The 26,224-nt window shown below is 34.8% G+C and overlaps 4 protein-coding genes across 5 annotated transcripts in view; 2 read left to right on the top strand and 2 right to left on the bottom strand.

The window, feature by feature from the left end:
• Positions 1 to 1,987, top strand: part of LOC110428308 (uvrB/uvrC motif-containing protein) — a 3,721-nt gene extending 1,734 nt beyond the window's left edge. The window contains exons 5-8 of one of the 2 annotated variants that reach the window (XM_021444115.1): positions 150 to 262; positions 1,162 to 1,207; positions 1,472 to 1,512; positions 1,595 to 1,987. In XM_021444115.1, coding sequence (XP_021299790.1) covers positions 150 to 262; positions 1,162 to 1,207; positions 1,472 to 1,512; positions 1,595 to 1,765 — 371 coding nt within the window. In that variant the 3' untranslated portion in view covers positions 1,766 to 1,987. The remainder of the gene's footprint in view (positions 1 to 149; positions 263 to 1,161; positions 1,208 to 1,471; positions 1,513 to 1,594) is intronic. The other variant, XM_021444114.1, reaches the window with a different exon arrangement.
• Positions 1,988 to 2,500: 513 nt separating this feature from the next.
• LOC110428299 (Tetratricopeptide repeat (TPR)-like superfamily protein) lies at positions 2,501 to 5,056 on the top strand. Its single transcript, XM_021444103.2, has one exon. The coding sequence runs from the start codon at positions 2,555 to 2,557 to the stop codon at positions 5,054 to 5,056; it is 2,502 nt and encodes an 833-aa protein (XP_021299778.1). The 5' UTR covers positions 2,501 to 2,554.
• LOC110428300 (Pentatricopeptide repeat (PPR) superfamily protein) lies at positions 4,999 to 8,605 on the bottom strand. Its single transcript, XM_089785632.1, is given in 6 exon segments — positions 4,999 to 5,469; positions 5,589 to 6,923; positions 6,926 to 6,949; positions 6,952 to 7,416; positions 7,419 to 7,519; positions 7,521 to 8,605. Coding segments are annotated over 5 exon segments (2,133 nt in total). The 5' UTR covers positions 8,336 to 8,605; the 3' UTR covers positions 4,999 to 5,469; positions 5,589 to 6,195.
• Positions 8,606 to 10,653: 2,048 nt separating this feature from the next.
• Positions 10,654 to 18,560, bottom strand: LOC110428221 (uncharacterized). The gene is made up of 4 exons (XM_021443977.2): positions 17,917 to 18,560; positions 14,421 to 14,656; positions 13,463 to 14,270; positions 10,654 to 13,118 (listed from the first exon to the last, which is right to left on the bottom strand). Exons 2-4 carry the CDS (start codon positions 14,652 to 14,654, stop codon positions 10,909 to 10,911), a joined length of 3,252 nt encoding a protein of 1,083 aa, XP_021299652.1. The 5' UTR covers positions 14,655 to 14,656; positions 17,917 to 18,560; the 3' UTR covers positions 10,654 to 10,908.
• Between the last annotated feature and the right edge of the window lie 7,664 nt (positions 18,561 to 26,224).

The raw sequence follows: 26,224 nt of genomic DNA on the forward strand, positions 1-26,224 counted from the left end.
GTTGTGAGGACAGAGAGAAGATGGGGGGTAGGGAGGGAGGACAACACCGTAAAGCCTTTACATCTATCTGGATTTGCTATGACTGGCATTAATGCAAGGTTTTTGTCCTCTTTTTAATTGTCTTTCGCCTGCTTGTTTATCTCATTCAGGTTATGGAGCTGTAGTTTGTGGGATGGATCCAGTGTGCTGCGAATCAAGTTCATGGATGGAAGCTGCACAGGTTGAAAAATTGTCTCGTGGTTCTAATCAGCCATTTTATCAGGTTTGATTAATACTACTTTTTTAGTTCATCTGGAGTGGGTTGGTATAATTTTTCCTATAATTCTCAGATATAATTAATTGCATTTAATGCAATGAACCTCATGGACGACCCATGATCTGCTGCTCCTCCCATTAAGCCTCTTATATTTTGCAATGGACTACCTTTTGTTTTGCTATGACCATATTTATATGATGCAGAAACCAATAAAACATAGTATAAACATCATTACTGTAACCCTTAGCATTGGATCAGCAAAATCCAGGCAGGTCTTAGTTGTGCTTGCTTTAAATTATACTTGCAAGGAACAGATATGATCAAACTCTAAACTCTGCTAACTTCCCTTTTCCTATAACCTAGTCCATTATCATCTAAGTTTTAGATGTTATACACATGACCTTTAGTGCTTTTCTGTTTTGACTATTTAATCAAGTAACCTGTGAGCCTTTGCTACAATTGTCCCTATGAAACGTTCATTTCCTTAGGGTGTGTGAGCACAGAGTGCCATTACTGAGGTCATTGCAGCATTTGAGGATGTATTGATTCCAACAATATTTACATGATGTATTGGTTTAATAGCAGGAGGATTTAATTTCAAAAAATAAAGTTGTAAGATGATTTTTTTTTTTCAAAATGAGAAAAGAAAAATAAAGAACCTTATTTAAATGTTACAGTATCTAAAAAAAGGTTAATATTATTCAGTTTGTTTCTTAAAAAGTCTAGTAAATAAGAACTTTATATACTATAGTGAGAAGGAAGAACATGCTTTCAAGTAGTATTAGGTCATGGCAGTATAGGCAATTTTTCTCATGTAATAGCTATAGCATGATCTGCCACTGAGGAGGGGGGTTGACAGACGGCTAGTTCATAGAGATTTAATGAGGTTCTCTTTTGTTTGCCAGGTCTTGGTTGATGTATATGCAGACCCCAATCTACTAGTGGCCTATGGTAAACCATTGCAGTTCTGCTGTTTGCTCAATTCCTTCTGATATTGATTACCTTGTCTCTTTTGTTATTGAAACCAGTATTATCTCCATTGTCATTTCCTTTTACTTCCATCATATCAGGATCCTGAACTGCAGTTCTCTTTTCCCATAGTTCTTACCTCCAAAAGTAAATTCTATGCTGGATATGTTAGGATTTGTAGTAATTTTATACGAGTTATCTTGCTAATGCACTGGTGAACTCAATAAATGTTTTCCTATGCTGCAGTTCCTGAGGAGAATCTTTTAGCCCCTGAACAATCGGACTTGGTGAGTGGAATTGTCATTATGAAACATGGTACTCGATAATATCCTCTTTGATTCACTCTGGCTTCCAATATCCAATGTGCAGAGAAGGTTCGATCATCCCTATATATCTTTTCTGTTCTACGGAATGGATGCAGCTGGAGATTTCATTCCCATCAAACAGCTTCGTGAGAAGTACAACAGGCCCCGACATGAAATTCCCCTTGATCCAGAGGGCGATGACGGTGGAGGCATCACAGGAAGAAATAAGGCCTGATTTTCCTTAGTAGTTTGTAACCTGGCATTCCTTGCCAGAACTGCCTTGAAGCATGTATATGACACTCTTTCATGTATAGCCAAACCAATGTATCCTTCCTTTCCTTCTTTTTGGTTCCTCTAAAAGGAAAACTGATGCCTTCTAATCAGTATGTAGATAATCATCAAGTAAACCTCTTGCTGAAATCAGAGATTTTCAGGCATTTTCATTGGTTTTTCACTCTTTACAGTTTATATAAATTTATCCAAAGTTTCCCTGATATTGACAGTATTTTAATTTGAGCTAACATCCATTCAACACAAGTTAGAAGTTAAAAAATTTGAGCTAGAGTAACATTATAGTATTTCTTTAAAGTGATATTATTTGAAAATATAATCAAATTTATCTTTTTTTATTTTTAAAAATTAAATTAAGAGCAAAATATATTGAGATTTGCAAATTGTTAAAGAGACAACGGAGGGGAAATTATTTTAATTAATAACATCATGTAATATAAAATAATGATTGATTGTTATTAATTAAAATATTATTTTTTTATTTTATATTATATAATATTAATATATCATAATAAATAATAAAATAATATATATAATATAATAATATATTCACGTAATAGTCATGAACTCAATTCCTTTTGGATATTTGATTACCTTGGATCTAAATGGGCTAAGATCAAAACCCACTTACCCACTCTAATATATAGTCTTGGCGCCAGTTTCTCATTCTCTTCCAGTCTCTCTCGCTCTGCTTCCCTTGCTGAGCTAAGGGTACGGTCAGTTACTTTCTGCAATGACCACCCTTTACATGCCCTTATTCAGATCATGCACCAACCTTAGATCATTAACTCAACTCCATGCCTACCTTTTAGTCGCCGGGCTTCACCGTGACCCACTCCCTTCCACCAAGCTCATTGAATCTTATGCCCAAATGGGTTCCTTTCGATCTTCAAAACTTGTTTTCAAAAACTTCCCAAACCCAGATTCTTTCATGTGGGGTGTTCTGATAAAATGCTCTGTTTGGAACAACTTATTTCAAGAAGCCATTTTTCTCTACGAAACTATGATGAAAAACAACCAAGCCCAGATCAGTAGTTTTATATTTCCTTCTGTTTTGAGGGCATGTTCTGGTTTTGGTGACCTGGGCACTGGTGGAATGGTCCATGGGACCGTAATAAAATATGGGCTTGATGAAGATTCTGTAATTCAGACTTCACTTCTTTGCATGTATGGTGATATGGGGTGCTTAAGTTGTGCTAAGAAAATGTTTGATGAAATGCCAATTAGAGACTTGGTTTCGTGGAGTTCGATTATTTTGAGCTATGTCGAGAATGGGGAGGCAAGTGAAGGATTGGAGATGTTTCGTTTAATGGTCTTGGAAGGTATTAAACCGGACTGGGTAACAATGCTTAGTGTAGCTGAGGCTTGTGGTGAGTTGGGACTTTTGAAATTAGCAAGGTTGGTGCATGGTTATATAGTAAACAGGAAGATTGAAAGTGACGGTTCATTGGCTAACTCTCTTGTTACAATGTATAGCAAATGTGGTGACCTGGGTAGTGCACAGAGGATCTTTCTAAATGTAACTAACAGGAGTACTACATTGTGGACAGCAATGATTTCTAGCTATAATAGAAGTGGTAGGTTTATAGACGGGATAGAAGTTTTTGTTGATATGTTAGACGCTCGTGTGGAACCCAATGCAGTAACCATGATGACTGTTTTAGGTTGTTATGCTGGGTTAGGTTGGCTTAGAGAAGGGAAGTTGGTTCATTGTTACATTATCAGGAAAGAAATGGATCCTGAGTATAGTGTTTTAGGGCCAGCTCTCATTGAACTATATGCAGAATGTGGAAAGTTGAACTATAGTGAGAAGGTTCTTCACGGTGTTGCGGGAAGAAATATTGTGCCATGGAATATGCTTATATCTATTTATAGTCAGAAAGGGTTGTTAACAGAGGCATTAGTACTGTTTGTGCAGATGCAGACCAGGGGATTGATGCCTGACTCGTTTAGCCTTGCCAGTTCTCTCTCAGCTTGTGCAGATGGAAGTTTATTGCAATTTGGAGATCAGATACATGGTCATATTATTACGAGAGGCCTCTCAGATAAGTTTGTCCAGAATTCACTAATTGATATGTACTCAAAATGCGGTTTAACTGAATTAGCATATATGATATTTGATAAGATCAAAGAGAAAAGTGTCATAGCATGGAACTCAATGATTTGTGGATTTTCTCAAAATGGTAATTCAGTAGAGGCAATTAGCCTCTTTGATCAAATGTACTTGAACGGTCTTGAGATGAATGATGTCACCTTCTTAAGTGTACTTCAAGCATGCTCCAATTTGGGTTATCTTGAGAAGGGAAAATGGCTTCACCACAAACTCCTTACATACGGTGTGAGGACAAATCTCTATATTGATACAGCTTTAACTGACATGTATGCTAAGTGTGGAGACCTTCGAACAGCCCAAAGAGTTTTTGATAACATGTCAAATAAAAGTGTGGTGTCATGGAGTGTCATGATTGCTGGATATGGAGCACATGGTAGGGTAAATGCTGCCATCTCGCTCTTCAATCAAATGGTAGAATCAAGTGTAAGACCTAATCATGTTACCTTCATGAACATTCTTTCAGCTTGTAGTCATGCAGGATCCATGGAAGATGGAAAATCTTATTTTAACTCGATGAGGGATTTCGGTGTTGAGCCTAACTCAGAACACTATGCGTGTATGGTTGACCTTCTAAGTCGTGGTGGTGATCTCAATGAAGCGTATAGAATCATCAATTCGATGTCATTTCCTGCAGATGCAAGCATTTGGAGTGCCCTGCTTAATGGTTGTCGGATCCACCACAGGATGGACATGATCAAAACCATTGAAAAAGACCTTTTAGATATTAATACAGATGATACTGGATACTACACCTTGTTATCAAACATATATGGTGAGGAAGGAAACTGGAAGGAATTTGGGAAAGTGAGATCAGCTATGAAAGGCATAGGTCTTAGGAAGGTTCCTGGCTATAGCACAATTGAGCTTGATAAGAGAGTTTACAGATTTAGTGTTGGAGATACTTCACTTCTGCAGACTGAGGAAAGTCTCAGTTTTTTGGAAAATTTCCAAAATTTGGCTCAAGAATATGTTTGCAATTTAGAAAACAGTAATCTGAAGCTTGACAGTGTCATGATTTCCAAGGGTATTTACTCACAACAAGAAGTTAGCAATTGTACTTGGAATAATCAAATAACAGTTGATAACTACACAAGTCATCTCATAGATCTTTGCATTCTTTAATAAAAATTAACACAAAGAATCAAGCACAGAGCAATTGCTGTGCACCTAAGTTGTTACCCTGCTACAGATAATTTGAACTTAGTACAGAGAATCAGTAAACTAATACCAGATGTTTTGACATGTATCAGCACTTCCTTTACAGTTAACATAGCTATGAAGCGAGCTTATTAAGTAGACCTAAGCTGTTCAGATGTTCTGCATTTTCCAACCAAAAGAATCAAAAGATTTACTACATTTGGAAGAACCTACTTGAGTAGATCATCTCACCCTACCTCCGTAGATCGAGCTCTGTGTTATACATAATTGGCAATGGGTACAGCATGATTCCTATCGATTGTTCAGTTATACCATGCAACCAGGATAGGTGCTACATGTGATGTAAAGATGATCCCTTCTGTATCCTTCTGTGCATTCTAAATAAGATTATATCATCATCTTAGCAAGTGAAAGGGGCTAGGGCAGATATGATGCCAACCCTGGGTCACTACTCAAAAAATTACACAAAGAAAGAACTATGGGATGGAAAAGTCACCTGAAGAATGGATCTAACCCTGTGAGAACTGAACATAATTCCAGATTTGTGCATCACTGGAATCAACATTCGTTGCATTATAGGAGTCCCACCTATTAAACACACGGTCACAAGGACCCTCTTGCACACTGCACCACCATCTCAGTGATAGACTATTGATGTTGCATAACATCTCAAGTTCCCTCTTGTTAAGATGTCTACAGAGATCCATGGGTGCAGCAATACAAAACAATTTTACAAGCTTGACAACTGCTGAAACAGCAAGCTCTTCATGGTCATGTTTAGAGGAGTAAATGCCAGAAAATTATCCACAATGAATCTTCCAACAATCATCTTCTCTATCAGTTCTTTAATTTTGGGCCATGAGTTTCAGTGCCTAAATCTAAGACAAATGTATCCATGAAGATCCAAGCTAATCGAAATCCGTACTCAGGACATTTTCAACTTGAAGCAACAAGTTCTGGGCAAGTTTCTAATGCAAACCAACATCCAGAATTCAACCTGTCCTTAAGAGAACCTTACATTCATCTCCATAAATTCAATGCAGTTCCTGATTGCCTCCATTTTTTCAGTAAGATCCAATGGACTCCAACATGCATGTAAAAGACTAAGCAAGATATGCTACTCTAGAATATGAAAGGTCTTTATAAGTATCCATCTCCGTGATGCTACAACCAGGGTCCTTGCTCAATCTTCTATGCTTCATCAACTCTCTCACCTGATTAACCTGAGTCCATCTTCCATCCGAGGCATACAAGTTAGAAATAAGCACATAATAACAAGCTCTATCAGGAAGTAAATCTAGCATTTTCTTGATAGCCACCTCTCCAAGATCAAACCTTGAATGGAGTCCACATCCATGAAGAAAAGCTCCAAACAAGCTAAGGTCTGGTTGAATAGGCAATTTGTCAATAAAGTCCAAGGCTTCTTCAAGCCTTCCAGAACGGGCCAACATATCAACCATGCATGCATAATGCTTCATAGAAGGGACAAAGTTATAGTCCTGGCACATCGAATTAAAATATTTCCATCCTTCCCCAAGACTCCCTGTATGGCTACAGGCAGATAAAATGGTTGTGAAGATTACTTCATTTGGTTCCACGTTTTCCTTAACCATATCATTAAAAAGTGCAAGGGACCCACTACTGTCCCCTTGAATTCCATAACCACCAATCATTGCACTCCATGTGACAGTGTTTTTCTCTCCCATACTGTCAAATATGGCACGCGCAGATTTAGAATCCCCACATTTGGCATAGAGATTCAAAAGTGCAGTGCCAACATATTAAACTAGTGATGAATAGGCTACCTTTTATGAGTAAGCATGAAGAGAGAACCAACTTGGAGAGCACCAAGTGATCACAGGCTGAGAAGATGCTAACCACTGTGACTGCATCAGGTGATACAGATTTTGACCTCATTTGATGAAACAGTTCAAGGGCTTCATATGCAGACCCATTTTGCGAATAACCAGAAATGATTGAATTCCAGGCAATTAAATTCTTGTCTGAGACTGTCTCAAATATGTACCTAGCATCTCTAATCATTCCGCACTTGGCATACATGTCCATTAGAGCATTTATGACTGTCGAATCCTTAAGTCCAAGCTGAATCCCCAAAGCATGAACTAACCTTCCAAAACTCAAATTGCTCAACTGTGCACATGCTGAAAGCAAACTTGCAATGGTAACGGCATTGGGCAATATCCCAAACCATTTCTTATCAATAAACAACTTCAAAGCCTCATCAGGAAATCCACTCTGAGAATATCCAACAATCATTGCTGTCCATGAGACAAGATCAACAGTAGAAAGCTCATCAAATACGAACGGGCATCTCTTATGCTGCCACACTTAACATACATATCTAAAAGAGCAGTCACCGAGTAGGAATTAAGTTCAATACCACTCTTAATAACATATCCATGCACCATTCCCCTGATGTAAAGCCCCTAACTTTCCGCAAGCACTCACCAAGCTCCCTAACGTGAATTCATTACCCTCAACCATTGCTTCTCTCATCCTATTAAACAAAACCAACGCGTCTTTAGCACAATCATTTTGTACATACCCTGCAATCATCGAAGTCCACGAAACCACATTTCTATCAATAATTTCACTAAAAACCTTACGAGAACATTCAATTTCTCCACATTTAGCGTACATATCAACCAGACCAGTTCGAACAAAACTATCAGGATTCCCTACCTTAACAATCTGGCAATGCACTTTCCTCCCTTCATCAATATCCCGCATTTCGCTACACGCCTTCAACACAACCGAAAAGACGACATTATCGCACATACTAACACTCATTCTCATGCGAGCATAAAACCCAATAATCCCCATACACAAATCATTCAAAAAGTACCATCTGATCATCACTTTCCAGGAATAAAAATCTGGGTCAGGAATTTGATCAAACACTAACCGGGCATAACCAACGTGCCCAAACAATCCGTACAGGCTAACCAACTTGGTGTCACATAAAAGATCACCTTTAAGGCCATTTATAATGAACAAGGCGTGGACTTTCTTGAGAGAATCGATGTTTCTGCAAAGACCCAGAAGAGCAAAACACGGGTTGAAAGCAATCGAGTGCATTGAAGCTAAAGTACGCTCCATCGAAGGGTATTCCAAAGGATGGTCGGTAGTGTAAGAAAGACATCTCCATTGAAAGTAAGGTTTCCTCGTGGTAAGAGAAACAAAGCCTTTCCTATGAAAGAAAGTGAGAAGCCTTTTCATCATTTTATATGAGTTTAAGCTTCCTAGTCAAGCCCTGCCGCTATTTTTGTGACATGGCTTGATTGTCTCAGCTATGGTTCGGCAGTTTATTTACAATAATCAGGGTTACTAGGTTTCTAGTAGGCTTAAGAGACGTTTAGCATCCTTAATACATGATTTGTTTCCCCGAAAAGGACGATCTCTGAAACCATTTTGTCAGTGCGGTGTGTTTGGTCGGACACACAAGACAATTTATTTGTATTCCCTTTTTGCCCCCCTTCTTGAGTGCAAGAAAGGGACATTATTCAATTTGTATTATTTTCATAATAAATAAAAACGTTCTTTTCAGAAATATTTTTATTCTTTATTTTTATTATAAATGTTCAATGAGATAAAGAGTAATTATTGAATTTGAAAACCCAAGTAATTTTATTTTTTAAATATTTAAAAAATATCAAAATGATTTTCTAATTTAAATTTCTTTTTTAAAATTTTATTACTTATTTTATCTTATTGACCCTATTATATGATAAATAAATCTTACACAGATACAATTTATACTTGTCCCATCATAAATATGCAAAGATAAAAATTTTAAAAAAATTAAAATTATGAGGATTTAATTTTAAAAGATTTTCAATTTTTAAATTTATTTATTAACAAAACGATAATATTTAAATATAACTATTTATCCATAAAAATTCATTAAATACAAACCTAATTTGATAAGACAAAAGAAATATTTAATAATTTAATGTTTCGAAACATTAGATTATTAAATTGGTATGTGGATCCCCCAAGCTTAAAGTCAGATTATGCTTTAGAAAATCATTATTGGTCGTTATCACACCAATAAAGAAAGTTCAAATCTTAAGGGGGGGGGAGGGGGTATCAGAAAAGGGTAATAAACAAGTGGAATAAAACATAATATTTAACTAATTTTTTATTAAGAAAAAAAGGGCCAAAAAAGAAGAAATAAAGAAAACATGGGGGCCACATTGCAAATAGAAAGCAAAGAAGACCCAGAAATAAGAATAATATAAAAAAAAAGGACAGATAAGGAAGGGTAGCACTCAAAAGGATAGGACAGGCTTGGGGTGAGATATATGATAATAAATAATAAATAAAATAGGAGATTGGAATTGATAGGTGAAAGGTGATTGGCGGAGAGAGTATCTAAAGGCAAGGCGAAGGCATTTTGGAGAATTTGACTATGACAACAGAGATTTGTACAGCCGAATCAACTCAGACACCGACACGGACGCTTCTGCTTTGCGCTTTTCTGCTGCCCCTACAAAAAGTTAGATCTTCTCATTCCCCCCACCCATTCTCTCCCCCACGCGCCCTTTCCTCCCGTGTGCCCCACTCTCTGCCTCTTTTTTCAATAAAAAATTCTTTATAAAAATAAGTTGATAAAGAGTTTTAAATTTTTAAATACGAATTTTAAGATATATGAATTATTATTCGTTTTTAAGAAAATATGTTCACGACTTTATTTTGAAGTTTTTGGATTCAAAATTTAAGATAAATAAGATAATATTTTATGAAGTATGAGAATGTTATGATATTTTAAATAATTTTACGCTATAATGATTATAATTATAACAAGCGATGGAATAGGGGAAATGGGTTTTTGTTTTTTTCTTCGGATTATTATTGAAATAGAGAAAATCAAGGACTGTTGATGGTGAGTGGTGGTGTCGGACTGGTTTCAGCCGAAAGTCATCCCATAGGATCTACAAGAGGACAGGCAATGAATTAAAGCCAGCTTCATTGGAATTCAGAAGCAAACATTGCAACAGACAAAGCACACGTTCTATCCTTTGTGTAAACTCACACGTACTCATTCACTTTCAAATCATTTAAATCCAGTGAATCCAGGATTCCACCCCACTTGTTCTTACTCAAAGACTTTCCTCCTCTTCTTTGGTATAACTTCCACACACAACATACCAAAATTTTCTCAAATCAGAAACCACCCAAATCCCAAAATTGATGGGATATTTTACCCTTTTCATTCCTGGGAACATTCTCATTGTCAACATTCAGACTGTACCAGCAATCGAAACATTTCTACATCATGTTTTATATGATAATTCAGTCTTCAATGGAGGATGGACCGTTGTGATCGCGCCGGCTGTTATGTGATTAAAACTGGAGGGTCAGCAAGGGTTGCATTGCCCTTAACGTGAGTTACATTATCATGGTGAAAAGAAGCCTGTAACTTAAATGTTTCTATTAGCAAAATATTAACCAGACTAAGCAGCTGCAAGCACGGGCGTTGCTTAGAATCTGCACTAAAACACAAGAAGAGCTCTCACGGTTAAACACAAGAAGAGCTCTCACGGTTTTCACAAACCGAAGGAATGCTGTCATATATCTTGGAAGAAATCATGCAACATTATTTATGGATAATACAAGTTGTTCGTAACCACCCAAAGACAGACAACCAAGTGTAGCCAAATTTCAGGCTAAGAAATGTACAAAGGCAATCCCCAAGGATCATGATAACCTCACTTCTCAAAGCCGATGAAGCAACAATGTCCTAGTTCCCTCTATAGTATCCTCAATTAATACATTAAGGCCTGTTCTCGTAATTAGGTTAATGCAAGAGATGGAGGATTACCTGCGGGACATCTTTGCCTGCGAGGCCGTCTAGTTGTCTTTCCCCATCCAGTAAGGCTTCTATCCTCCAGCCCCACTTCAATATTATTTAGCTGCTGCATCAATGGCGCGCAAGTTGTGGCAGCTGCCAAAGCAGGAGAGGGGCTAGTTACTGACCGTCGCCTCCCCCTGCCACACCCATTTCTAGTAGAGTTTCTTCTTGTCAATCCTGAATGCCATGAATGACCTGTTGCTCTCATAAGCCCTCCAAATGTCTGAAGATCTTCTGTTACCTCATGCCTTGATAGGGAAGCAAGGCCTGGAAGGATGTCCCTTTGGAAGTCCCTCCGCTGCCTTCCCCGCCTTCCCTGGCCCTTTCGCGTTCGAGGAGTTAACAAAGAGGTAGTTCCTGTTTCTTCCACTTTAAAGTTTTCAGGAACTAGAGGCTTGGGCATATAATCCTCTTCCTTGGTTTCTGCTAAATTCAGAATCATTGATTCAAAGAAATCAATCTCTTCTGAGGAAGATTCATCTCGATCCCCATCTTTACCTCTCAAAAGAGCCTCAAACTTGCTCTCAAGATCCTCGCCAAAAGAGGAAATCGTCTCGACAAACCAATTAAGGGGGTCTGCCATAGAAGTTTCAGATGAATAGCGATTGACATCACCAAAATGACTGTACTCACCAGATGATGAGATGGCAACTATGGCCTCAGCTGCACTCTTGATAAGTTCATCCTGCAGGAAGTCATCTTTGCTTTGTGCTGATTGCAAAGGTAATCCGCGTGCCATTTCCAGTAATTCTTCTCCATGAATGACATCTTCAGGCTCAGGAACTAGTGGTGCTTCCAAATCTATCCCTCCAGTCATCTTCACACTGGTACTTGGAACAGAGGGTATAAAAGAAGCTTCATCCTCAGCAACACAGGAGTTCAAGTCAATTTGATGTCTGAAACTAGATAATTTTTTATCAGCGTCATTCTCTATGGCTGAATCCTCTGCAACAACGTCTTGGCTCACATCAGGAACATTCACATCACAAGGTAAGTTAATATCAAGTAACCTATTTCTCCCCTTATTTTCTGCTTCACCTTCAGATGGTTGAGGAACAGACACATAGGGGGAGGTGTAAGATGACTCATTCTTAGAAACATAAGGCTTATCAAAAATGGGAATCCCTAGAATCTTTTTATTATGCAGGCATTCACTTATTTCACTTCTGCTGGCCTCGACATTATTCGAGAATGAAACTGACTTCATATTCTGTGTAAAAATTTGACTGAAACAATTTCCAGTCTCATTTTTATTGGTAGAATGCTTTGGAGAAGACTGAGAGAAGCTCAACTCTCCAACATTCAAATCCCTTCCTGCACTTGTGGCCTCATTCTTACAAGCAGGCTTGGCTCGTAGCCATGGCAACCCTGGAAGACGGTCCTCATGCTTTCTTCCTCCATCCATTTGAGGACATCGTTGCGAGACTGGCTCATTAGATGAACTGTTTGAAAGCACCACATTCAAATTCACGTCATTTGTAGACTTCATATCAACACTATTTGAGCAGTTGTATGGCTTAGTTGAACCATGAGTAGGGAATTGCTCAGAGACCCCCTTACTATCATTACTACAGTTCAGATAATCATAACTGATTGAAGGGAAGCGAATTCCAGTTTCCTTGGACGCAGATGAGGATCCATAATAAAAACCATTTCGATCAGGCAATTCACTTCCAAAACCTGGGTTAAGTCTAGAATTGCTACTCACCTGCCACTTCTCACCAAAAATCCCATTGCTCTGGGGTGATATCACAGAACTCTTACTAAAAGGACCAGATGAATTCAAATATGGGTGAGTCTGAACTGATATTGACTTCTGGCTTAAGCTACTGGAAGGCTTTTCCCAAGAAGAAACTGAATGAGACCATGGCTTCACCGTATCAGACGAAGCGAATGGATTCAAACTAGGTACATTCGAAGCCATGATTGACTCTGGATGGCTATTATTGGAGATTTCACGATTTCTTTCAGGAACTTCTAAACAATGAAGCATTCTGTCTCTTGAGAGATCTGCCTTGCTTTGATCAGTTAGCGAAAAGGTTGGAGGATCATGAGCTTTGTCAAAAAGAACCTGTGCCTGCTGGGAAGACACAGGTATCTTCTCTGGCTGAAAACCTTGAGAAACAGACATAGAGTTGCTTTTACTGCGCCCTGCAAACCAAGACAATATTGACATGAGAATAATAAAAAATACATGTAAAATTACAATAGGACAATCCAAATATCAGTTGTATAGCAAGGCAGTACAAGACCGTGTCTAGCAACAATAAAGGAAAGACAACACCACAAAATTTATTTTCTTCAATACAAGCATACGTAATCACAAAAATGGAAATGTGACTGTCCATTGTCATCTGCACAAGATGGGGCACAGAAACCATACTAATAACAACCAGCCAAAGAAGATAATACAAGACTTAACAGGTAACAAGTAAAAAAAGAAATTGTAAAAAAATGAACATGATGCAAGTTCAGTAGTCACAAGTGAGCATTACCGGCTTCAAACACATGGGAAAAGAATCCTCTAGCATTTCCATTGTTCTCAAAATGTATTGTATTTATGCACCCATTATCACTTTGCTGATGAGAATTCACAGAAATGTTTTTAGGCAAACCAAGAAGCTCTTGCTTTGGTTTTGCAGGCAGTTCACGGCCTCCATGATAGGGGTCATGGCCTAGAAGTTCAGGATACGCAGGACCATTGGTTTCTTCAATCTGAACAGGCTCATTCAAGTCAGCCAAACTATTTGCACCCCTCAAACATTGATCAGATCTTGAAGCGTCTCCTTGGTGACCAGTCTTCCCAACATCACCATGAAGTAGCTTTCCACCACTCTCAGGTCCAATTTTCCCATTTCCATTCGGAAGATAACTTGACATGCCAGATGCTATGTCCCTGAACTGTTCTGCTTCTTCAGTATCAATGTATTCATCTGCCGGAAGTTGAAGATCAAACATTTTCCTTCTCACTTTCGTGGGTCTGCACTCCAGCACCTCAACATCCTTTGAATTACCTCCATTTTGGGGCTGAAAAGGACCAGCCTGGATGCTGCTTCCTTTCACCGAACTCAGAGGAGAACGACTATCTTCAACACCAGATACAGATGGTCTAGCACAAACAGAGTTTGCCACAGGGAAGCTGGGGATATGCCATTTGTGAGGATCTTCAGTTGTAATTTGGGAGGCTAAGGGGCTTGATGATAATGACGGTTCAATAGGAATCCGACTTTTTTGCAATTCTTTCTTTTTAATTTCATCCATCAAGTCCCTTTGTATTCTGTACAAGCGATGGAGCTCAGACACCTAGATGAAAGTAGATAACTCAGATACTTAATGTCTACAAATAAAGAGGAGTATATAAACAAGCAACACTCAACTTCATTGAAACATGCCAGGTGCAGCCAATGTAAAATAAATTAAATACAGACGGACAAACACTAGAGACCTTATTACCTGATTCTTAAATATAGCCTCATGCTCAAGCATCGTTCGCTTCAATGCATCCTTATCATAACCAGGATATGCATCCGCAATGGTCCTTGGGAAAAAGCCATTGTAATACTGACCATTAGTCAAGGTTTTATCCCCATAAAAAAGTGGCCAGCTACAACTGTTAGAATCCTCGTTGAGATCCCTCATTGAGTAATATCCTGGCAAATAGCTTTTAGACTGCACTTTTGTTCCCATTCCTGGAATCAATAAACAAGTCTTAGTAATTTGACATATAATGAACAATCATAACCACAAGAATCTTAACAGTTACTTGACAAACGAAATTACTTGCAGTGTTATCCATTGACATTATTCATCAAACCAGACAAACCAAGGATAATAGATGCACAGATATATCAAAAAAAGCAAATTTTCTCTAGATTCTCTACGTATAAAAGCAATATAAAAAAAAAAAGGAAGAGAATCTTTCTGACAAAGATGAATTGTGTAAAAGACCTTGGAAGATAGTCATTGGAAAAGGAGGACACCATTGCACGGCAAATGCAGGGATCGTATTCTACCACAAAACAAACAAAATAACATGAACTACAAGCAATTATGAGTCCATTTCATGCACCACTGTAATCAACATAAACCTAAGTTTCCCAGAACCAGGACTAAGGTGACACATAAGAAAATACTATAACATCTATATTAAGGCCAAACAAGCCAGGGAAAAGGTGGCATTTCTTGTGGCGCTTGTGCCAGGGATCAACTAAATTCCCGAGTTGGTAAGCACTCAATAATAAGCAAAGCAAGCTGAAGTTGATGAGTGGAGAACTGGGAGCTGATACGAATACAAGGGCCCGAATAAAGTGAATACATGAAAGAAAAATCTACAAGTTGTCCAATTTTGGGAAACCTGACAATGGCAACACATGCATCATGTTCACTTCATTTTCACATATCTATCAGTTTTCTCATTCTTCACAGTCTATCATCTTCTTTCTAATTTCCTTGTCACATAAATTCTTTTGACTTATTTCCCATTCCATGGCTAGCATTATTTTCCCCATCTGCAACCACTCAAATCCCACAAATCAATGAAAAGATTCTATCTCATTTTTCTTTACCTAGTTTCCTGAGCCAGCAAGAATTTGTCCATCCTATAAACAGAATAACCACATGTGAGACAATTGTCTCTCATGAACTTCAACCCTATTTTCATGTGCACCCCTACCAAGGATAGCAAATGTAAATCCAACAGGCCTAGCCCACCAATAATCCAAAAAAGGCAGAGGAACAATAAAAGAAAATCTTGACCAACTTCATCACACCTGATTATGTTGCCCTCTCAGACTTGATCACCTATGATTTCCATCTAAAACACATTTCAGTCCAGAATTTTCTGACATGACAAGAAGAACAGAAACCCATGCCCGATTCCATGAACCTTATGACAGATAGCCATCAGAATGCTGTTATCAGTCTAACTAAAAAGTTGCTACCTTATTGAATCATCGGTGAAGTTGCAAAATGAAAAATCACATATGGATTCAAATTCTTATGCCAACAAAGATTGTACATATTATATGGTGTTATTCCTGAACCACCTAGTTACATATTTTATGCACACCTATCTTTAGAATGCACAAGTGTCAGTGCACTATCTTACAGCATATGACCACATTTCTCCACTGTCAGGTAACAGGCTATAGAAGTACTTGAAGTGACCTGAAGTACAAAAAAGGTGAGCATAAAGGCAGAAGTGAGAGAAATATATCCTGTTAAAATAGGTTTGAAAAATGTTTGATTGATGAAATGAAGGTTAAGTTTAATAATACCCAAATTTAGACAAGTTCTTTGCATTAAAGGAGAAGAAAGAAAGTTTTGGTAAAAATCAAGACTTATCCAGGATCAAAAGAGTTTAAAGAAAGAGGGCGGGACATGGGAAGATAGAGAAAATCATAATATCAACTTCCCTTAAGTACCCTACGCTAAAACCCATGTACAAGGCATATGTTGAGGATTATTCCATCAACAAAAATTTAATAGCAGCAAGAAAAGAGAAACCAAGAAGCAGGAACTTTGAACCACCTTTAACTTCAAAGAGAGGAACTCAGTTGACTTCTTGCTGTCAGTGATTTGACAAATAATTTAAAAACTAAGAACTTCAACCATAATTGAATAATAACAATAGTGAAATAAAGATAATTTAGAATGCATGTCACCAAATATATTTATAGCATTATTATATTCTGGTAAAAACCACTGCTCAACAGTTCATGCTAAAATGAGAGATCACTACTTCACTTCCAACAACTATTGCTTAATTCCCCTAAGATTCACATTGTTGTTTAACGGTGGAAAAATAATTGACCTGAACTGAATTCCAGATTGCTAACTAACACCTTGTCAAAGCAACAAATATTATTGAATGGACTCACATAAAAATGACTAGTGAACCAAATTTAACATGTGATATGGCTTAAGGTCCAGGTCATATTCCTGGTTAATGTGTAAATTCAACAGAAACTCAAGCAATTATCCTGAACCACCACAAGAATAAAGGACACAATCACCTAACATGGCAGAGTAAATGGCTTGTTACCAAAGAATCACAATATTGAAGAATAACACCCTCATGGATGCTAGCCCAAATTTCAAATGATGCATGTGACAAACAGCAGTCGCATCAACTTAAAAAAGCAAGCAGCAATAATTCTGTAAATATAGCCATTAACCCAAGGAATCATCACACTTTCCTTTGGTAGCATATCCCCATACACTAAATAGTTCCTATACATTGTTTCAGCTTAACTGTGAAAAATTCTGCCCTATTATCTATGGCAAAGAAGCAAAATCATAAACTCATAACTAATGCCACCAAAAGCAGACACATAAAACCAAGCTTTAGAAGTACAATGTAAGCCACAACATCATCAATTAATCACCACACCCACTTCATACATGTTGACAATTCCCAGATAAAGACAGAATTTTGCAGAAAAAGGTCCTGATAAAGCAGGAAAGTTAGGAACCCTATGATCAAGAAAGCAAAATCCTTTACTATTTATGAAGAAAGGAGAAAATAAGAAGCTAAATTAGTATGGAAAGTTAATAGAGTAGATCCCACATAACTAATACCTAAATTAATATGGTATATTAGCATATATTAACAGCTGAACATATCATTTCAAAAGCTATGATCGTCCATCAAATCAAAAATACCATCAACCCCAATCCAGAAACCACAAAATAGACGCTAAAAGAAAATTTCACAAATAAATGAAGAAAAAAAAAGAAGCTACAGTAAAGAGTACAGGTTTAATTAACTCAATTACAAAAACACTATAACCCCACGATTTATCAGACTCAAAGAAAAAAAACTAGGAAAAAAAGAATAAATAAGTAAATAAAGAAAATAAAGAAAACCCAATTAACCAAATCATAAGATAATAATAAATAAAATATCTATAAGTCAAATTACTAGAAAGTGAAAAAGAACAAATTTTACCTCAGACCCACATCCTCTAATCACCTCTCCTTCAAGATTCTCCCATGGATTTAGCTGTATACTTCCCCATCATAGATAATTCACAGCTTCCAAACTTCCCAGAGTATCAACAAAGATTAAAGCTTTACAACAACAACAACAAAAAATAGACAGCAATAAATACAGCTAGAACAACAAAGTGGGTGCTTTGTTAACACCATTAAAGAAGCTTAGATCGTCATCAGGTTGAAGGAAAAAAAGCAGGAGATTTCGATCTACTGGGCCACTCTTTTCTCTCTCTCTCTCAGTCTTCCTATTTCTATTCCCTCTCTCTCTCTTAAACAAAAAAGAAAGAATATTGTTGAAGTTCTAATTTTTATTTGTGTCCCTAGAGAGAGAAGGTTGAGAAGAAGAAAAAAAAAAGAAAAGTTTATTGCTTTGGGGTGGTTTAGAGAGAGAAAGAGAGAGATCCCAGATAAGAAATCTTCACACAAACAAACGACCTTCTAAGAACAGTGACATGAAATTTGTCAACATCCGGTCTCTTTTTATTCTCTGCTTTTTCTTCACTTCTCTCTCTCTCTCTCTCTCTCTCTCTCTCCCTCTCTCTCCTCGCACATTTCAATTTTTCTTCTCTCAAAACTTATTAGTTTTCTCACCTTGGGGTTTTGAGGAACTATAAAAGAAATGGGCATTTCTAGATTCTCTCCACCTTCCTTGCTTTTGGCACAGATATTTAACAAAAATAAATATAAACCCATTATTTATTAAGGCCTAGTTTGGCATTAAAACATCTTAATCTAGATTTTTAACCCCATTGATCCCAATCTAACTCGACTTATTACCATCAAACAAACACAACTCCATTGAAATGTCAAAAATAACATACCATTATACCACTTCAAGAACCAGAATTAGTGCAACAAGAAAGCTTGAAAAGAATGAACAAAACAAAATCTCCTAATCCAGTGGGTACTGGCAATTAATCAGAGCTAATTTACATTGAAGATTTTCCGTTTTAAGCAGCGTTTAATTGGCTAATGCAGCAGACAACAAGTGGGGCCCTCTGATACTGTGTGAAGGATGAGGTTTCTTGAGGCTTAGGAGAGAGAGAGAGAGTTGCACTAATAAATGCCCTCCAGTATGGGACATATTACGAGATTAGGTTTCTTTCGATACCGCCGTAGTTGTGGTCGTTTGTCATTGGCTGATCCTCTGCGCCCTTTAACAGCGAAAGGCTAATTTGTGGGTACTGTTTACTAAGTCATGAGTTATTGTTGTTGTACTACTTGTTTTTATTATTTATTTATTTATCTAAATAAATAAATAAAACCCAAGATAAAAAAAGAAGGTAAGTGCTGCAATCCTAACACGTGGCATCTTTTTGCAGGATATCTTTCAGATTATCATGGGATGTGGCCAAGAAGAGAGAGAGAGCCAATCCCTTGAATGTTTACAAAGAAATAAAAACACTTAGATTTTATTTTCTTGGGTTTCCATTTTAAGTGGTTCTAAACATAAATACGTCTTCACGTTGAAAAGTAGAGTCAATTATTTTCCTCGTAACACTAACAATAACAATAATAATAATAATTTTAACACATAATAAGAATTTAAATATAAGATTTGAATCTTACAGGTAAATTTAATTCTTTGTTAATGATAATCTTGAAAAGAATTTTGTAATATAAAATGACGATGAGACTACATAAGTAAAATTTAAATACATATACATATGATATAATTTTTTTATGTCAACATACATATCATTGCATTTGTTACTTTGGTATGTAATTATATGTTTTTTACTGATATGTACAAAAAAGTGCTGTCACATATCAAATATTCAATGGAAAATACTATATTTGTCAATGTGAAATATATGTTTCCTTTTGATTCCTTTATCATCAAGTTCAATTTTGCTCATTGATCATTACTTGCACTTGTTCTTTGTATAGAGCAATCATACACCTTTCAAATGACCTTATCAATTGGGCATTTTGAGTAAACAAAGGAAGAAAATTGAGGGGGAGAGAAGAGCCAGTTTAAACCCTCTCAAAATTTTACTTTATATTATTAAAGGAAAATAAAACTTTGATTTTATACATAATAATAATTAATTTGGTATCCTTACAAAGAACATTATTATTCCCATCTACAAACAATTCTGCTGACCCAAAAATAGAAATAAAAAGAATGGGGTTAAGGAAGCTTCATCCCCTTTCTTGGGTGAGTCTTAATTTGACTAAGATCAATGTTAAACAAGTTAAGAAAATATATGCTTTCAAATATTTCCACCTCCTTTTTCTTTTTCCTTTTTTCCCCTTTATTTAGTTTTTTGTTTGGCAGTGAATTTGACTTTGTATGCATTGAAGAGCTAAATTGAGTTATGCACTATGTATATAATATGTAGGGTAATTTATTTGGAACGTACTCAATGAGATGTATCCACGAGAAAATGTAGGGGAATTGCCATACGGTTCCTGTCATTTTACCAGCAAATCAATTCTCTTCATTTATTGAGTACTTGCATCAGAGAGAACAGAGGAAAAAACCAAATATCTGATTTTGGGTATGTTTGAATTTAACTAGAAAAGAAAATTCCAGTTAGATTTTTATGTTTTATTCAACTGTTGATTATATGAAATCTGATATGTATGTACATCCCAAAGCTTGAACTCATGTCTCTTATGTGCCTTGAAGATACTTTGCTTGTGTTTATATGGTAAAAGAATAAAATGGCTCAAGTTCTAGGAGGCATCCTCGTAACAATTAATGGAGAATTTAAGAGAAAATGTTTTATAAATTTAAATATAGATATTATATACAATAATAATATATATATTTTTTATTATTTACATGTAAATATTGACAAAATTTCGAGCTTTTTGTAAATGGAATATTTTGTAGGCAAAACCCATAATTTATATTTCCGTACACAAGCATGAAGATAATTAGCAAATTAAAATTGGAAGTTGAGATTTCCATAGGTTGAGTACTTGGTTGTTAATCAAACATTTTAATTGAAAACATTAATCTTAACAGCTAGTATATGATTCCTTTTTATATCAAGTATAATCATTGTGATTATTATTCCTTAATTGATGAAGAAATATGATGTGCCACATTGTCCAAGTGCATGCTTATTGGCTTGTATAACCCCTCTCAATAAAATTTAATCATTTACATTTTGCACAGATTATAAGAGTAATTATAACAATCTTTGTTTTCTCTCTTGAAAAGAGAAGGAAAAGATAATAATTTATTGGTTTAGTGTATGAATTATTGTTGCATTATGTATATATATATATATGAGACTATTAGATTAATCCTAATTGCAATTGATAAGAGTTTTAATTAATTCAAAAATAATACAGATGCAATATGAGATAAATTAATAAACCATATATAATAATTTATCAATCAAACCGGTTAATATATCAAATTAATAACTAATAGCTAGGTTCGATCAGAAATAAGAACCCTTTTATTAGCTTAAATTAGTTGCATATAAGTGATTTAAATGATGCTACGTGTGGTGACAAAATTTCCATAGCCAACTCCCCACGCCATTTTCTGTTGCGGCACACCAATATTTCTCTGCTGCAAACCCAGAGCTGACAAAATTTAACATGACTTGCGTATGGGCACAAAGATAATTAATGCCATTATCTCTTTTTCCAATTTCCTTTCTTTTAATCTTTGGACCAAAATAAATATTATACTATATAGTATTTAATAAATTGTGGATACCAAGTGACCAACACCACCTCCACAAGAGATAATAGAGTACCATTCATTTGGGTGTAAGTGAGGGTCCTAATTCTATTTAGCTTTGAAGTCATGAGCATTGATGGAATAATTAATGAAATGCTTCAATTTTTCCAATGAGCAGGACAAAATGTAAAGCTCCATAACCTCGTAACTCTTTTTATATACGTATCTTAAAAATAAAATATAATTTAATTTAAAACATTTAAAACGTTTAAAATTGTGTGTTTAATTATATTTTAAGTATCGAATTATTGGAAGAATAAATTAAGAAATTGAATTAGACAAGAAGGCAAATCAACATAGTTGGTTTGAAATTTAATTGCCGTAACGACTTTTTCTAAATATGTATTCAAGAAATAAAACACGTAAAAATTTTGATGTTTAAAATTATTAAATTTTAATATTCGAATTAGAAGATTTTGTTTGTTTCTCTCAATCGAACATGGTTGATTCGAGGTTTAGTTACCATAACAATTCAGGGCAGATAGGATCTGAAAACAATGTGACCCAAGTCATTATCAGGCAATTAATCAAAGGAAAAAAACGTTATACAGCAACGAATATAATGAATTGCGAGTCAAGTAAGTTTTGTAATGATTCAAGAGACCCAGCCCCCATCAGATATTTTTTTTTTTAATTTTTAATTTACAATTCTGTGAAGGTTAGACCTTAATCTCAACGTGGTCCCCTAAATGCTTTGCATTTGTCATTTTCATGGAAAATGTGTGAAGCTTTCTAAAGTCTTAACTAGTGGGAAGATTTAGCTAACTAGATGTTAAGGGTCCCACCCCAGGGTTTTATGTCCCACGAAAGTTTGATTGACTTAAAAATCTGAGGGGGGGTCTTCTTTTGCAGTCGTTTGATTTTGGGTCACATTACAATCATTTCATTCATGCAATAGGGATCATCACTTCAGACATGTAATTAACAACTACTCTTACTATGTCCTAAACCAATTTGACCCATAACTTTACCTTCATTATGAAGCCAAGGGTAATGCTTATATTTACGTATTTAATTATTCCAACATTGAATCAATTTTATCTCTTTTATGATACGTTTGACGAGATAATGCCATTAGGATTCATCATTGGACCGTCCTGCAATGTCAAACAGTATCTTGCAACCAAAAAAAAAATCATGTTAAATCAAGTATTGATTGTTAATATTTGATGATTTTGTCTACTAATAGTGTTTAATAGCACTAGGTAGGATACCAAATATTCCATCAAAGGATGGGATTGAGCTTTTCTTTTTATCATTAAGATAAGAGCAAGTTGGGAGAGAAGTCATTAGACAGTGGGAATGATGAAAAAGAAGCTGTGGAGCATCTAATCAGCTGAGCATGTTTTGTTTGAATAAATAAAATAGTTTATTCTAACAGCTTTTCTGGGGTGAAACTCTTGTTAAACAGAAACTACACAAAATATATAGATTGTAAAGCTAGAAGGCCTTTTCTTAATTAAATACACAAAATATATAGACTGTTGCCTGTAAGTTTCCCTTTTTACCTTAATTATGACTTACACTACTTCCTCCTATAGGCCCACCTCAAAAAATAAATCAAATTAACATGAATGGGAGAAGGAATCAAATGAGAGATGGAGGCTTAATCATGGGAAATATGAGATTAGGTTAAAATTATTTGGTATAATTTTTTAAAAGGTTATTGAATTATTTAAGAAAATTTAAATAATCATTTTTCTTCTACTACATTCTATTAAACTCATGTATTTTTATTTTAAGTTAAATCAATCTTTTTGAATAGTTATCATTAATTAAAATATCATTCATCATTTTATACTCACGTGACAATAACGTAGAGAATAAAAATTTCATATGATTATGTTATCATGTTACATGAATATGTCATGTCATCATTTATATGATATGTCAATATATTACATCAACGTCATATGTTATAAGATAATAAGTGATATTTTGATTAATAACAATTAGTCAAAATGTTTATTTCACTAAAAATAAAAGTATAAAACTACATTAAATGTAATAAAAATAAAAAATTTATTTAAATTTTTTTATATATTTCAAGAATTTTTTTTAGATATTATATCAAATTAGTTACTATGAGTTAAAAGTTATATGTTAATTAATGCTAATAAATGTCAAATTTTGTTTCCAATTTTAAAGCCTCCCACATTATACACACATTCAAAAGAGACTTTAGATTCTAAAAGTTTCATTATTTTTGTGACATGCTCAAAAGATGAAAAGAACAAGAGAGATGTTTATTCCCAATTTCAGAATTTAAAGATCAACATCATGTGTGATTCGATTGAACTAAGACAAATGAAAGCATATCGATCTTTATTCCTTTTTAAAGTATGAAAATCAGATTTGGGTTATTTAGGGCTTTCTTATCTCAAAAAAGAGATGATAATACTCTAAATAGAATCAATCTCCCTTTAAAGTTAACTTAGCATTTACACAATTATATACCTTACTTTGAGTTTGGCCTTGCCTTGACCCTTATTGGCTTTTCTTATATGTATATGCAATTATGCATGCATGGTATGATAGAGGAGATTAATTATGATCTTTATAAAATAATTTTAACTAAAGTAAATGCAAATTGATTTACTCTCTTTTTTTTTAATATAATAGGAAAGCAATATATGCTTGAATTCATTTTTTTCTTCCAAATACATGAAAAATGAACAATTTAATCATACACTGTCACATTAATTTACTCCTTTTTTAAAAAAATAAAACGAGAGCAGTATCGGGTCAAATTTATGTTTTTCGCCTACATGTCATGAATTAAGTTCAAAACAACCCATCAACCTGATTATGTTTTCCAAATTAAGCCTAACTATAATTCAATTATAGAACCCAAAATGGAATTGCTAAACTTGTTGGGGTACACTTGATTAGTACCACGTGGAAATTCCCAGAAAAAGATGTGAAACAGAAATTGAAAAATTTGTGACAAGCATTTTTCTGGCATGCAAGAAAGAGATTGAGAGAATTTCTATTAGAAATTATCCATATGCTGGTCCATTAAATAATCTTGATGGAAGAAAAAATAAATAAATTCATACACCAAATTAAAAACAAGTAGGTGGGGGCTTGTTGCATACACAATCAGCATCAACAAGTCGGCATAGCCAATAATTGCAATTTGATAGCTGTCCCTTTATAAAATAAAATATATCTCATAAATTCACATGGCAGAGCAGTCTGTCTAGGGTCATGACCTCCATAAATAAAGAAACAAAATAACAAAGAAAGAACAAGATTTTTGGTATATATATATATATATATATAAATATTTATTCCAATTCTTCAATTTGATCATTTTCAAGCTAAAAGGGATATATCTTACTTAATTTGGATTACTTCATCTATTCTGTATCTTGGTTTAATTAAGTTCTGGCTTTGAGTTGAGTGCTATTTTGATCAATCAATGTTAAAAGAAGAGGGAATTATTTAAGTTAATATGGTTTGGGTAAAATCTCATTTGAGTTTCTAAGTCAATCCAATAAGAAATTATGTTAGTGGCATTACCTTTTCTTTGCTTTTCTAAGTCTAGGGCTATGAAAAAAAAAAAATTCAAAGTGTATATATTTGTCGGGTTTTTACAAAAATTTTTATTCGACATTTGTTATGATTTTTATGTTTAAGAATATGATTCAAAATCTCATTTTTTATTTGTGTGAAAAAAAATCAAGTGTATATATTTATTGAGTTTTTATGAAAATTTTTACTCGTCAGTTATCATAATTTTTATATTTAAAAAATAAGATTCAAAATCTCATTTTGATACTTCGATAAAAAAATATTGAGTGTATATACATCAAGTTTTTGTTGAAGCAAGTGTTTGTTGAAGACTTTTTTTTTTAAAAAAAAAGTATTTGTTGAAGTCTGAAGTGTTTTGACAACAATTTCATACGCTTTTGTCTGGCATGGGAAAAAGGATTCCAAGAAAAATTTATAGTGCAAAGACAGGTTGGAAAGGAGCAACCTGCTGTTTAATTTGTCATTTTATTTCAAATTGGCAGTCCATTTTGACCCTCACTGCGTAGAAAAGAACTTAGAATTTACTCATAAATTCCTTGGTCAATTGATAATACGAGAAATTAAATTAAATTACTGAGAATTTTAACAAATTAACACATGACATATTTATTAAAAATTATTGTGTCGTTTAAAATGTATTTAACCGGCCATCATATAATTAAGTTTACTAATTAAATTTTATTAATTTTTTAAACGTATTGTACCTTGATTTGTTACATTCATAACCAATGTAGATAATGAGAAAAATGTGCCTACTTAATAATTTATCATGCACCTAAATAGATAGGATTTGGGGGATTTTAACTCTAATACATATAAAATTGACATATAAATGTAGTATAAAGTGTAAGTCTACGTATACATTAAGATATTTATGAAATTTTAATAGTATTTATAAAATAAGAGAATATTAACTTCTTTATGTTACCCAAAACTCAACAGTTTTTCATATATACCAAAATTATTTCATACAAATTATCTTTTTAACATGTAATGCTAATTAATTACATACTTG

Source organism: Theobroma umbraticum, unplaced genomic scaffold (genome assembly GCF_002168275.2).
Source record: "Theobroma umbraticum cultivar Fairchild unplaced genomic scaffold, ASM216827v3 scaffold_31.0, whole genome shotgun sequence".
Taxonomy (NCBI): Eukaryota; Viridiplantae; Streptophyta; class Magnoliopsida; order Malvales; family Malvaceae; genus Theobroma; species Theobroma umbraticum.